The sequence below is a fragment of the Erinaceus europaeus genome, chromosome 6, assembly GCF_950295315.1.
Source record: "Erinaceus europaeus chromosome 6, mEriEur2.1, whole genome shotgun sequence".
In the NCBI taxonomy this organism is placed as follows: Eukaryota; Metazoa; Chordata; class Mammalia; order Eulipotyphla; family Erinaceidae; genus Erinaceus; species Erinaceus europaeus.
In genome coordinates, this window is record NC_080167.1 from 49,392,184 (window position 1) to 49,405,080 (window position 12,897).

The 12,897-nt window shown below is 38.7% G+C and overlaps 1 protein-coding gene across 1 annotated transcript in view; it reads left to right on the top strand.

Moving 5' to 3' along the window:
* CELF2 (CUGBP Elav-like family member 2) overlaps positions 1–12,897 on the top strand; it is a 554,881-nt gene that overhangs the window by 139,636 nt on the left and 402,348 nt on the right. The window contains exon 2 of the mRNA XM_060192151.1: positions 7,701–7,736. Within this exon, the coding sequence (XP_060048134.1) occupies positions 7,701–7,736 (36 nt within the window). The remainder of the gene's footprint in view (positions 1–7,700; positions 7,737–12,897) is intronic.

The following is a 12,897-nucleotide window of genomic DNA, read 5'->3' on the forward strand; positions in this document are numbered from 1 at the left end:
CCAGAGCTGAGGTTTTCCTGTCTAAGAAAGATGTTAACTACTCCTAAATTAATAAATGGACTTATAATGATGCCTTAGAGCTAATCTTTCTGTCTATGCGTTATTTCTATCTATTCTATTATTTAGAAATAGATCCAACTTTAAAGGCCCATGATTTGCCCTAGGCCAGGTGACCAAAAAGAAAAGGAAAGAAAAAAAATCTCCTTGATTGTAATACTTTCACCTTTAATTAAAGAAAATCCCACTCCTCCTATGACCAGAACATTAAATCGTTTGTAGGACAGGAAATAAGAATATGATTTTCTTCAACAATTTTTGAGAGTCTTTGTAGTTTAACAATCAAAGGTACAATTGAAGAGGAAAATTCCAGGTCTTAAAATTATTTATCCTGGGTTAGAGAGACAGCATGATGGTGATGCAAAAGATTATTTATTTATATTACCACCAAGGTTATCGCTGGACCTCATTGCCAACACTGTGAATCTACCACTCCTGATGGCCTTTCTTTCCTTTATCTTATTTGATAGGACAGAGGGAAATTGAGAGGGAAGGAAAAGAGAGAAAGAGAGACACCTGCAGACCTCCTTCACCACTTGGGAAGCATCCCCCTTGCAGATGGGAAGTGGGAGCTTGAACTCAGGTCCTTGCACATGGTTAATTGTGAGCTCAATGAAGTATACCACTGCCCAGCCCCCTGTGAAGCAAAAGACTTTCATGCCTGAGGCTGTGAGCTCACAGGTCCAATCCCCAGCACCACCATAAGCCAGAGCTGAATAATATTATGGTCTTTCTCTCTGTGTATCTTTCTCTCTGTAATTCTCTCTGAAAAATTCTTTTTTCACATGAATACTAAATAAACTACAAAAAAAACCTATAATGCACATAGGACACTTGTCTTTTTTGAAAGGTGCAATTTTTTTCTTTGATACCATTGAATTTATAGCACTTCTTATTTGCCAAGTGCTATCCTGTTTGTCATAGTGATGATTGGCCCATCAACTCTAGGTCAAACATTATTACTACATCTGGGGCCTAGAGACCTCAAGAGGTAAAAGGAAGTGCCCAAAGATTTGTAGCCTCCTGCAGCTCACATCTGCCATCTCCTCCTTGCCTCTGGGACAACTTTTATTTAACAGAACATAGAATTTTTCTTTGTCATTCTTTTCCTGTTATTTTCTTTATTTAGCTTTTAGCATTTCAAACTCTTCTTGAAATCAGATACCCTTGTCTAAGGAAAGGAACATAGTGGTGCAGTTGAACTCCAAATACAACTATAACAACAGAGGTGTTTTCAAAATGAAGTGAGGCTTGAATTAACTGCTACTAGAATATAACTTTGGTTCTGTTGTGCCTGTATTTATTGAATGTCTGGCGTGTACCAGGTAGGTAACATTCAAAGTCTTCAAGAAGATGTTTTCTTTGACTAAGAGGAATATTCACTGGTGGAAAATTGAAAGTCCTCTTCACTTTGTGCCTTTCCTAATATCCTTTTCCCATTGTATAAATACTTGGAAAGAAAGATCAGCATCTGATTTATCAAAATGCATTTCAAAGCACCAAGCATGGTTATCATTGAGTGTATTCTATGTAGCTGCTCAGAGAGTATATTAGTTGAATGACTATTAGTGGTAAGAGTGATTTATGCAAAGAAAGAAACTTTAAAAATGGGTTTCAGAGTCTATAAAAGTTCACCGAGAACATAGTCACTATAAAACCTTCTCTCTTTTAGATATCTTATTTGCTTTTTAAAAAAATATTTTTGCTAATCTTTACTGGATAGAGACAACCAGAAATCGTCAGGTAAGGGAGTAATAAAGAAGGAGAGAGACAGAGGAAACCCTGCAGCCCTGCCTCACCACTTGTGAAACCTTCCCCCTGCAGGTGGGGAACAGGGGCTTGAACCTGCATCCCTGCACTCTGTGGTATGTGCACTTAACCAGGTGCACCACCACACAGCCCCTGACACCTTATTTCTAGAGCACTTTTAAGTTCACAGCAAATTCATGATTTAATTCAGAGATTTACCCATATGCTCCTCCCACACACACACACATACACACGTCAATAGGCAGATCCTGCACCACTCACATCCCCACAAGATGGAACATTTGTTACAATTGATGAAACTGCAAGGTCACAAGCCCATAGTCTAACTGGGGGTCAGGTCACTCTTGGTATTAGACATTCTATGGGTTTGGACAAATGTACAATGGATCATGTCCACTAAAGTACCATCATATAGAAGAATTTCATTGCCCTAAAAATTATTTATGGAGCTTCATTCAGTACATTCAGACAGTTAAACTATAAAGAATCATCATCAAGGCAAAGTGTCACCTAGATTCACACAAGAGAAGTGGAAAATTCAGATTATTTGTTAGCAGTAACAAACATAAAAATGAACCAGTAAAGCCAGTTTTACTGATCTCAGAAGCCAGTAACTGTTGGTTAGTCCCAGTCATATTGCTGCAATCAGATAGTACAATTCTTCCTTGTTATAATTTTTAACCACACTATAATAGACTTCAAGGCAATCATCAGTTTTGTTTTTTAGGAAACATCATTTCAACTGTGTTCATCTGTTTGTCTGTATTAACCAAAAATTACTTGTCCTATGAAGTAATATATTTAATTCTAATGTAAAAATTTTAGTACATGGTTATGTGAAATGTGACTTCACACCTTAGAAATTTTTATGTGGGGGAGTTGGACAGTAGCACAGCAGGTTAAGTGCACATAGTGCAAAGCACAAGGACTGGCATAAGGAGCCCATTTTAAACCCCCAGCTCCCCACCTGCAGGGGAGTCGCTTCACAAGCGGTGAAGCAGGTCTGCAGGTATCTATCTTTCTCTCTCCTTCTCTGTCTCCCCTCCTCTCTCCATTTCTTTCTGTCCTATCCAACAATGACAACATCAATAACAATAATAACTACAACAACAATAAAACAACAAGGGCAACAAAAGGGAATAAATAAATATTTTTTTAAAAAGAAACTTCTATGTGGGTAGCATAACTTTTCCCCAGGATTTGTCTCTTGCTATAGAGGCAAGGCCAACACCTCTTCTTCAGGCATGTGTCCATTATGTGGAATTCTGCATTGTCATTCTCTTTTTCCAGTTTTTATTTCTGATTAATACTGGGTTACAAGACTGTAAGACTACTGGATATAGCTCCACACTGCACCTACCACCAAGGTTCTGTGTCCTATCCCACCTTCCACTTTCCAAAGTAAACAGATAACCACCATAAGTATTCACCAGATCTGATTAATACATTGTTTTTCTTTTCTCTTTCTGCAAGTTCATGTATTTCAGTTTTCTAGATGCCACAATGAGTGACCATCTAGTAGTCATTGCTCATACCTTTACTTATTTCACTAAGCAACATCGCCTCCAGTTCCAGCCACTTTGGTCTGAAAAGACACAATATCATCTTTTTATTGCAAAATAGTATTCTATGGAACACATATTCTATAACTTCTCTAGCCAATCATTTGGGCACTTAGACTGCTTCCACTTTAGTGATTGTAAATAATGCAGCTATGAACATAGAGGTGCATGTGTCTCTTCAAATTAGCGATTCCATGTCTCTTGGATACATGTCTATGAGTAGGACAGAAAGAAATTGAGAGAAGATGGGAAGATAGATAGACAACCACAGACCTGCTTCACCACCTGTGAAGCGATCCCCCTGCAGGTGAGGAGCTGGGTCTGGGCTCGAACTGGGATCCTTTCACCAGCCCTTGAGCTCTTCACCATGTGCACTTAACCCGCTGTGCTACTTGATTTTTACATGAAAGCTTTGACTAAAGTACTGATGTGCGTACCCTCTCTCTGAATCCCCAGCTCAGCCCTCTCTGCTCTGGATTCCCCTTCCCCTGCACTGAGGGAGAAGCGCATTGAGGGACTGACCTCTGCAGGGATTTAGTCCTTAGGAGCCAGGACTCTATTGACTTTGGATTGGAGTCTCTGTTCCTTCTTCATGTGGGCCTCTGCCCTTCCATTTCTTTTTCTTTTAAGTCAGACAAGAGTTGGTTTTCTCACACAGTAATGAGGTCAAAGAATGACTGGGGAAGCAGAGCTGGTCAACTGAAGTCACATCTTTTATGCCATGCTTCTAATTACCAATTTTGGCAGTCAAGATGTGGGCCACTTTAGGCTGGATGAGTATTCTGAGTCCCATGATCAGGAGTTGAGAGCAGCTTGCAACCCACTGTGGAAATTCATTCCAGGCTGGTTGTCACATAATTTATTTATTTTTTTTGACAAAGAAATGGCCTCTTGAATCACCTAATTTCCTCCGAGACAGGGAAGAGTCCATTGTACTGCCTGGCTCTCATATTCTATGTATTTTTAAGGGCAAGAACTTAAATGCATTAGTAGAATCATTTATCTTATCCTTAGTATTTATAATTGTCTTGCACCTTGACCTAACATTATTAGTTTTTCTCAAGTTTGTGTCTGTGTGTGTGTGTGTGTGTGAGAGAGAGAGAGAGAGAGAGAGGGAGAGAGAGAGAGATCGAGAGAGAGATTTTTAAGAGAGAAACAGAGATGGAGATGGAGAGAGAGGAGAGAGATAAAGAGAGAGGGAGAGGGAAGGAGGGAGAGAGAGAGAGAAAGATAAAGAGTGAGGGGGAGGGAAGAGAGAGAGAGAGACCACAGCACCAAAGCTTTCTTCAGTGTGGTGGCAAAGCAGTGCACTAGCCTAGTGAGGGAGTTTTACTAGTCTGCTACTTGTGTTTTTGTTTGTTTGTTTGTTTGTTTTTTGCCACCAAGATTTTCTTGAGGCTCAGTGCTTACATGCTTCCACCAGTCCCACAAACTATTTTTTTTAGAATGAGAGAGAGATACAGAGGGAGGCAGACAGAGAAGATTCACCTTAATCCACCACTCATGAAGCCTACCTGTACAGGTGGTCCCATATGGTGGCCGGGGCTCAGACCCAAGTCCTAGTGCATGGTAAAAATGTGCACTCTACTGAGTAAGCTGTCTCCCGGATACCAGGATTTTTTTTTTACCTTTCCAAAGGCTATAAAATCAAGACCAATGCCATAACCATACTTCTACTAACTTGCTGGGAAATTGTACAGGTGCAGTCACATCTGCCATGTTGTCCCCTCAGGCTATTGCTAGTTCCCGCAAGAATTGGGACATTTCCGCCATGTTGTGCCCTCAGGGCATTGTCAGTTCCCCAGAGATAGTTGGAGCGCTTTGCTTACTCCTCCCCCTTCCCATCCCCAGGAAAGCTATTATCCTATGGAGTGCCTTGTTTCCTAGCCTCCCATAAAAGCCCTTCTTCTTCTGCCCCTCGCTCTCTTGCCCACTTTTGACCTCGGTGATTAGACGCAGAAAAGGGTGCTGCGCCAGGCGGCCATTTTTGCTAGCCGTGTTTGGGCGCCAGAGAGAGGAGATCTGGAGCGGAGAGGAAACACAATTCTTTATTCGTGCTGGCACCTCAGAGTTGGGTGAGAGTGCAACAGTTCGGGCCACGTGGAGCTAGCAATGTCCCATATTTGGTTTGGAAAGAAAAATTTCCTATGCAAGCACTAAATTCTTTAAAAGATATGAATACATGAAGCACTCAGCAGTGTAGCAGACAAGACTTCCAACTGTGGCTTTATTGAAGCCACATGACCTCAAAAGTCAATTTCTATAGATGAAGGTTGAAAATTATGTGTTTATCCAAGAGAGAGCATTTCTGTAGGAGCTGACATTATAATCACTCATTTTTTAAGACAGTATGGCTCCAGGGAACCAACATCTTCCCACATGTTTGCTATCATAGACCAGAAGTATGAAAAGAAATTTCAAAAAAACAGGAAGGTCCAAGATGGCTTACAGTGGAATAATCCCTTTGTTTAGATTAGAAAAATGGGGAAAGCAAAAAAGGGGCTAGGTGGTGAAGCACTTGGTTAAGCACTCATAGTTACAGTGCTCAAGGACCTGGCTTAAAGCCCCCAGTCCCCACCTAGAGGAGGAAAGCTTCACAAGTGGTGAAGCAATGATGTAGGTGTTTCTCTGTCTCTCTCCCCTCTATCTCCCCCTTCTTCTCAATTTCTGGTCATTTGTATCCAATATAAATAAAAGACAATAAAAATTTTTAAAGGAAAAAAAAAGTAAATTTAAAATTGAGACTTCTAGATCTGGGTGGTGGCACACCTGGGGACCACATACATTCCCCACACCCAAGGACCCTGGTACCAGTGCCCAGTCCCCACCTATGTGGGGGAAGCCTCATGAGCAGTGGGCCTGTGCTACAGATGTCTTCTCTCTGTCTGTCTATCTATCTACCTTTCTCTTTCTTTTTCTCTGCCTCTCCAACCCTCAATTTATCTATGTCCTATAAAATAGAGAGGGGGGGAGGGAGAGAGAGAAGTTGACTACAGGGAATGTTGTAGTCCTGCTGCAGGCACTGAGCCCAAGTGTTTTTATTATCATTATTATTATTATTATTATCATTATCTCAAAAATGTTGTTTTCTTTAATGGCATTATTAAAGGAATTAAAGAACGAGAAGAGTATTCTTTGTTCCTAACAATTATATTTTCAATCCCTTCAGTCTGAATTTGAGCCCACTTCCACTCTTAAAATAGCTCAACTTAAATCCGCCTCCTCTCCTCCTACTTCTACTTTTTGCTCTCCATTATTTCTAAGGATATATCATTCATTGAAAGACAAGAGGCTACATTTAAGGGAAAGTTAGTTTTGAAATGTGTCTCTGGTTTCTCTTGTTATTATACTATAGAACCTTTGGTTAGTGACTTATCTTTTGTGGCATCTAAGTGATGAGAGCACCTGCCTTCACTAATCCTACTGGGTGGGACATTGTAACAGCAAGAAAAAATAGCCACTGTCATTGAAAGAGTTTCAGTCTGTATTAAAACTTTCTTTTCACATGCCTTGGGTGTGAGATCATCAACATGAGGATGCATCTTCAGAACAATTTGTCCATAAATGATATAAATAGTCTTGAAAAAGAAAATATTTTATCTAACCAGGAAATATATAAAGATGGTTTGAAATGTTTTTCCCTCCTATGTTTCTTCTGTATTTATTACATTCATAGTATCTCCTTTGCTTTCTTTCTCCCTCCCCCTTTCATTTCCCCTCCCTCCCTTCCTTCCTTTCTCCTTCTTCCTCTTCCTCTTCCTTCTTCTTCTTTTCTCCATCTCTCTCTCCCTCTCTCTCTCTTTCCATATATATATATATATATATATATATATATATATATATATATATATCCAATAAGTGAACAAATAAAAAAATTAAAATAAGAGACATAGAGAGAGAGGGAAGACACCTGCAGTACTGTTCCACTGCTTGTAAAGATTTTCCCTGCAGGTGGAGACTATAGGCCTGAGCTCAAATCCTCATATGGATGTGTGTGTGTGTGTGTGTGTGTGTGTGTGTGTGTGTGTGTGTGTGTGTGTATGTCACAGCATTCTAAACTCAAGTTCTTCTAGCAGGAAGAGGATATCTTAGCTATGTGTAAAACTTCCTTTCAAAGTAATCATTGAAATACTTGTGGGAATTAATCAAAATGTCATGAGTCATTATTAAATTTTGAAATATCTGTGAATGCCATGTCTTCTTCACACATGTGGTAACATAATTTCTTGCTGCATTATATCATGGTTTTACAAAATGGGCTTGTATAATTTACTCAGATAGACTGATCATACTTTTCTTTCAATTTTTCAGAGAAACGACCACTGAGTTAGCTGGAAGTCTGCCAAGGTAAGTTCACTTTGCTTCTTCTGTACATAATTTGTGATACTCCTTGAAAGACATATTCTATATGCTATATTCTCTGAATGATGAAATGTCATAGTGGATATGCAAAATGTCTTCCATGCCTGAGGCACCAACAGTCCTAAGTACTTCAATTCCCACTAGCACTACCATAAACTGATAGTTAGTAGTGCTCTGTTTAAAAGGAAAAAAAGAAGGGGGGAGAGAAGAAGAAGGAAAAGAAATGAGAAAGAAAAAAGTGCTGAATTCCCTTGAAGAAGCCTTCTTCATTTTTTTCTTTCTCACATCAGTTTTTGAAGACCTCATACTTCACTCTGTAAATGCTAAAAATTGTGTCTGAATCTCATATAAGCAATGTTACCCAAAAGTAATGAGGGTAATATTCACATATGACTTAGAGAAATCATTCTTATTCCTTTGAAGTGACAGTAAATATTTGAAAATGTATGGATAAGCTATATTGGTCACAGAATCATAATCATGCTGCTTCCTTCATGTTATTCATGAGAATTGCCAAGCTAATAGCACATCCACTGTTTCAGGTAGACTTATAGACTTATGAAAGAATCCTGAACTTTCCTAAAAGAAAAAGAATTGACATGATTGTTTTGATGCTGAGAGAAATACATTTGCATTTCTTATTTAAATAAATACTTAGTAACATCTCATCAGGAAAAGATGGATCAATAGAAATTGATCAATGAACTTTACATATTTTTATATTTTATTCCACTATGTGAAATAAGGTATGGCCAATGGGATGCACATTATAGAACATCAAAAAATGATTACACTGCTCAAAGAAAGAAAGAAATGGGAAAGAAGGGAGTGGCAACATTTTAAGGAATATTTTATGGGTGTCACATGCAGTCTGCAATAATATGCCTTTGGTCTTTGTAGATACTCAGTAACTGAATGAATGAATGAATGAATGAATGAATGAATGAATGAATGGATGAATGAATAGGGCAGAGGGTACTTCCTGGGAACTGTTGGAAATGGAAATCAGGAGAATCTCCAGAACAAGACAAAGAGTGAACAGAATGTGATCATGAACACACCAGGGAATGGGGGAAAGTACATCTCTCACCATCTGTTAAAGGAGATAAGCACATTTGGTTGCTTTTTTTTTATGTAAAGAAAATCTTTGCTTATAGGATCATGGTGAATTTTGCCCCCCCCCAAAAAAAACTGTTTACTGTTATCCAAATATTTAGATCACTATATGTCTTAATTCTTTGAAGAACATCCCAAAGAAATGTTTCAGCTGTGTGCCGGTTTGCAGGGTTCAAAGTGGACATGTGTTCTGGGGTATGTCTCCCACTGCTTGTTTGTCACTGTGCCTTCACGCTGGAGAAAGTCCACAGTGGAGACCTAAGCACCCTGTCATTTTCAGGGAGAGGAGACTCATGGATCTGCCTGTGTTATGGTCAAGAAGTTAATCCTGAAATAACAGAACGAGTAAAAGACTCGCTAACTTTTCTAGAAAGGCTAAGGAGCAGACCACCCTATATTGTCAGATGTGCCCCACAGGGAGCTGTAATCATGCAGATAAAGATTATTCCGATGTCTGAGAAATTTGGTGCACACCCTGAATTCTATTATGTGGCTTTATATTGTGAATACTAAGCAGTGATTCCTGTGTCAGCCATGGATGCTCTTCTGCTGTAGCTTGTTTGTTAATTTGGCTTTCTTCTTGAGTGTGCTGGGGGAGTATTTTAATAATAAACTTTGCCAGTTCCATTCACAAAGTTCTGTTCTTCTGATGTTGTATGGTTTGGAAAATAAACAGGATAAGGATCCCGTTGAAAGCGGCAATGCAGGCATCGTGATGCATGGGGCTAAAGCGTGAGGAATGTAACATGTCAGCTCTTCCTCAAGGATGCTGCCAGGGCAGCTGCGGGTCTCTCTGGATAGACCTTCTCTGGGGGCAATTGACACATATTTCCTTTCTTCACATTCTTATGAAATAATGGGATTCTTTGATGACAGACACATCCCAGGACACCCAGATATGCTTCCTTTGTTACCATTTGTGTGCCAACCCAGTCTTGGAGAATTTTCATCAGTTGTTCTGCTTTCCTCAGCCTATCACTGTGAATGTGCAAACGGGCCCTGGAAAAGCTAGGCAATACTAGAACAAGGCTCCTGTGGATAGTTTGTTTGTTGGCTAATGATTAGTAGAACATGACACTTACAGGGTTTTTTTTTTTTGTTTTGTTTTATTTTTTATGCTTTTAGTCATAAACGCGTGCTTATGCGGTGACATCTGGGACAAATGGGAACTTGTGTTTCAGGCAACTGCTCGCTGGTGATATGTGACTGGGAAGGAAGACAGTAGCAATATAGCACAGGTTTATGGTTAGGTTTTTCATTGGCTTTGACTGCCTTGAAATGTTCTGAAAGGCCATTTACAAACATTGCACAAGGGTGGAATATTTCAACTTTAATTGCCTTATATGGCACTCATTCAAAATAGCTGGCCACCAGTTGACAGTACTTGGCGAAAATCATGTAGCTGAGGATTGTGACTGGATGGTTCAAAGTGCTTTGAAGTTGAAATGAGATATGTGCCCGAGGTCCTTGAACAGGCACCAGGTTTGTTTTCTCACTACTAATGATAACCTGAATGTGTTTTTGAATTCTTGCCACTGCTGAAATTAAAGCCTAGTAATAATATGTCACTGGGAAAAAATTAGATTATAGGAGCAACATGCACTAAGCATTGTAATTATATTATAAATATTAACACCCATGATCTTGTCGAGATTAAAACAAATATTTAAACTGACTGCATGTACTACTCACAGTGTCCTCTTTATCTTGAAGTGTCATGGAAACAGGATGCATGGCTCTATTTCTTGAGCTATGAAAATGCTCATCACAATCTTATTTATGATTGCTTGTTTTTATTTATTTATTTTGTTGTAGTAAAGGGTAATGTAGCAATATAAAGAATTTTTTCTACTACAAGTATATCTTTCAAGATCTTTTTAATGGTTAAAAGTGTTTTGTTGGACAGGCATGTTTTAATTAAATCATGAAGTTGTTCAATTGCAATGGGGGCATTAGAGTCCTTACATGTAGAAGATTAAAGGTATAAACAAAGTTTACAGTAAGTGAGGTTTTATTGTAACCATGCAACTTTAGTGGCTGTTTTTGAAAGAGGGAACATTTTAATTCTTTGTTAGTATAGTACACAGTTTCTCAACATAAACTAATAATATGGAAAATAAAGTGATTTAATAGACTTTAAGAGAAGTATCTTAAGGATCACAGGAGAGATTCATGAACTAGTCATAAAGCACTATACCCAGAAACCATATTGTTCTTTGAAGAACATCAACTATCAGTAAATGAAGTTTAAAATAATTAAGCATATAAATCAGATGCCATCTTCTACTAGATTTAATATAAACCAATGGAGACAGGCACCAAAGGTGAAAGTAATGTTATTGGGGGGAGCATTTTTTTCTCTTAATCTAAAACCTGATCAATTTCCTCTACCTTCTCTGATAGAGTTAGTGATCATAAATGTTCAGCATAATATAATAGCACTGCTTGAAACCCAAACCTCTACCAAGAAAACTTCACTACTTTGTCTGTGTGGCCATCAGAGATAAATGTCATTACATTGTAGCTTTATGTGAGGAATGCTGGTCTTAACCTACTGATCTTTGCTATAGTTTTCATCTAGTGGAGGGGTAAGTCTGAACTTCGTGGTTGTGTCTATGGCCATACCACCCTAAACACACCCAGTCTTGTCTGAACTTCCTGGTCGATCATATATCTCAGTCAGGGGAGCATCTTTTTTCTTCTTCTTTTTTTTTTTAAATATTTATTTACTCCCTTTTGTTGCCCTTGTTGTTTTTATTGTTGTTGTTATTGATGTTTCCGTTTTTGGATAGGACAGAGAGAAATGGAGAGAGTAGGGGAAGACGGGGGGGGGGGGGGAGAGAAAACAGACACCTGCAGACCTGCCTCACAGCCTATGAAGCGATTCCCCTGCAGGTGGGGAGCTGGGGGCTCGAACTGAGATCCTTACACCGGTCCTTGCACTTTGCGCCACCTGCGCTTAACCCGCTGCACTACTGCCCGACTCCCGGGAGTATCTTTTTTTTTTAATTTTTATTTATAAAAAGGAAACACTGAAAGAAACCATAGGATAAGAGGGGTACAACTCCACACAATTCTCACCACCAGAACTCCGTATCCCATCCCCTCCCCTGATAGCTTTCCTAGTCTACTAAAGGAACTTTAAGAGAGATGTCTAGTTCCCTGAAGAAGACTTTGGTAAGACCACCCCCATATTCCTCAACTTCCCAAATGCAGAATGATTTCTTCTGAAATTAGATTAAAAATTGTTGATAAAAATGAACAAGTTAGACAGCATCAAACTGAAAAGCTGCACAGGGGAAAAAATTAACAAAATGAAAAGGCAACTGATGGAATGGGAGACAATATGTTCAAATCATTATCTCTAGTAAGGATTTATGTCCAAAATGTATAAAGAACTCACACTACTCAGTAGAAAAAAATGCAAACTAACCAATTGATAAAGAGGCAGTTATTCTAAATAGGCATTAAAAAAATAGACCTACAGATGGTCAGCAGATGTGTGAAAATATACCTAGAATCACTGATCATCAGAGAAATGCAAATCAGAATCAGAATGAGATAGTGTCTCATACCTGTTGGAATGGCTTTTATGCAGAAAACAAAAGATAGTGTTTGTTAGGGTGTGTAGAAAGAGGGCCCCCTGTACCTTTTGGTGGGAATAAAATTAATATAGACATTTGGAAGACAGCATGGAGAGTCCTCATAACACTAAACATAGAATTTATCTGTGATCCAGAAGTTTTGTTCTGCATGTACCTAAAAAAAAAAAAAAAACCCAAATCTAACCTAGGAAAATATTCTGAAATAGAATATTATCTAGTCCTGTCAAAGAGTGAAATATTTCTATTTGCAACAACACGAATAGACTTTGTAGCCATTATGCTAATAAGTGAAATAAGCCAGATAAGAAGGACTAGTACTATATGATATATCTCATATGTGTAACCTATATAAAAAATAAAACTTAGAGAAATAGAAAAGTAGTTACTAGGGTATAATAGTAGAGGAATAAAAAATGATGTTCTTA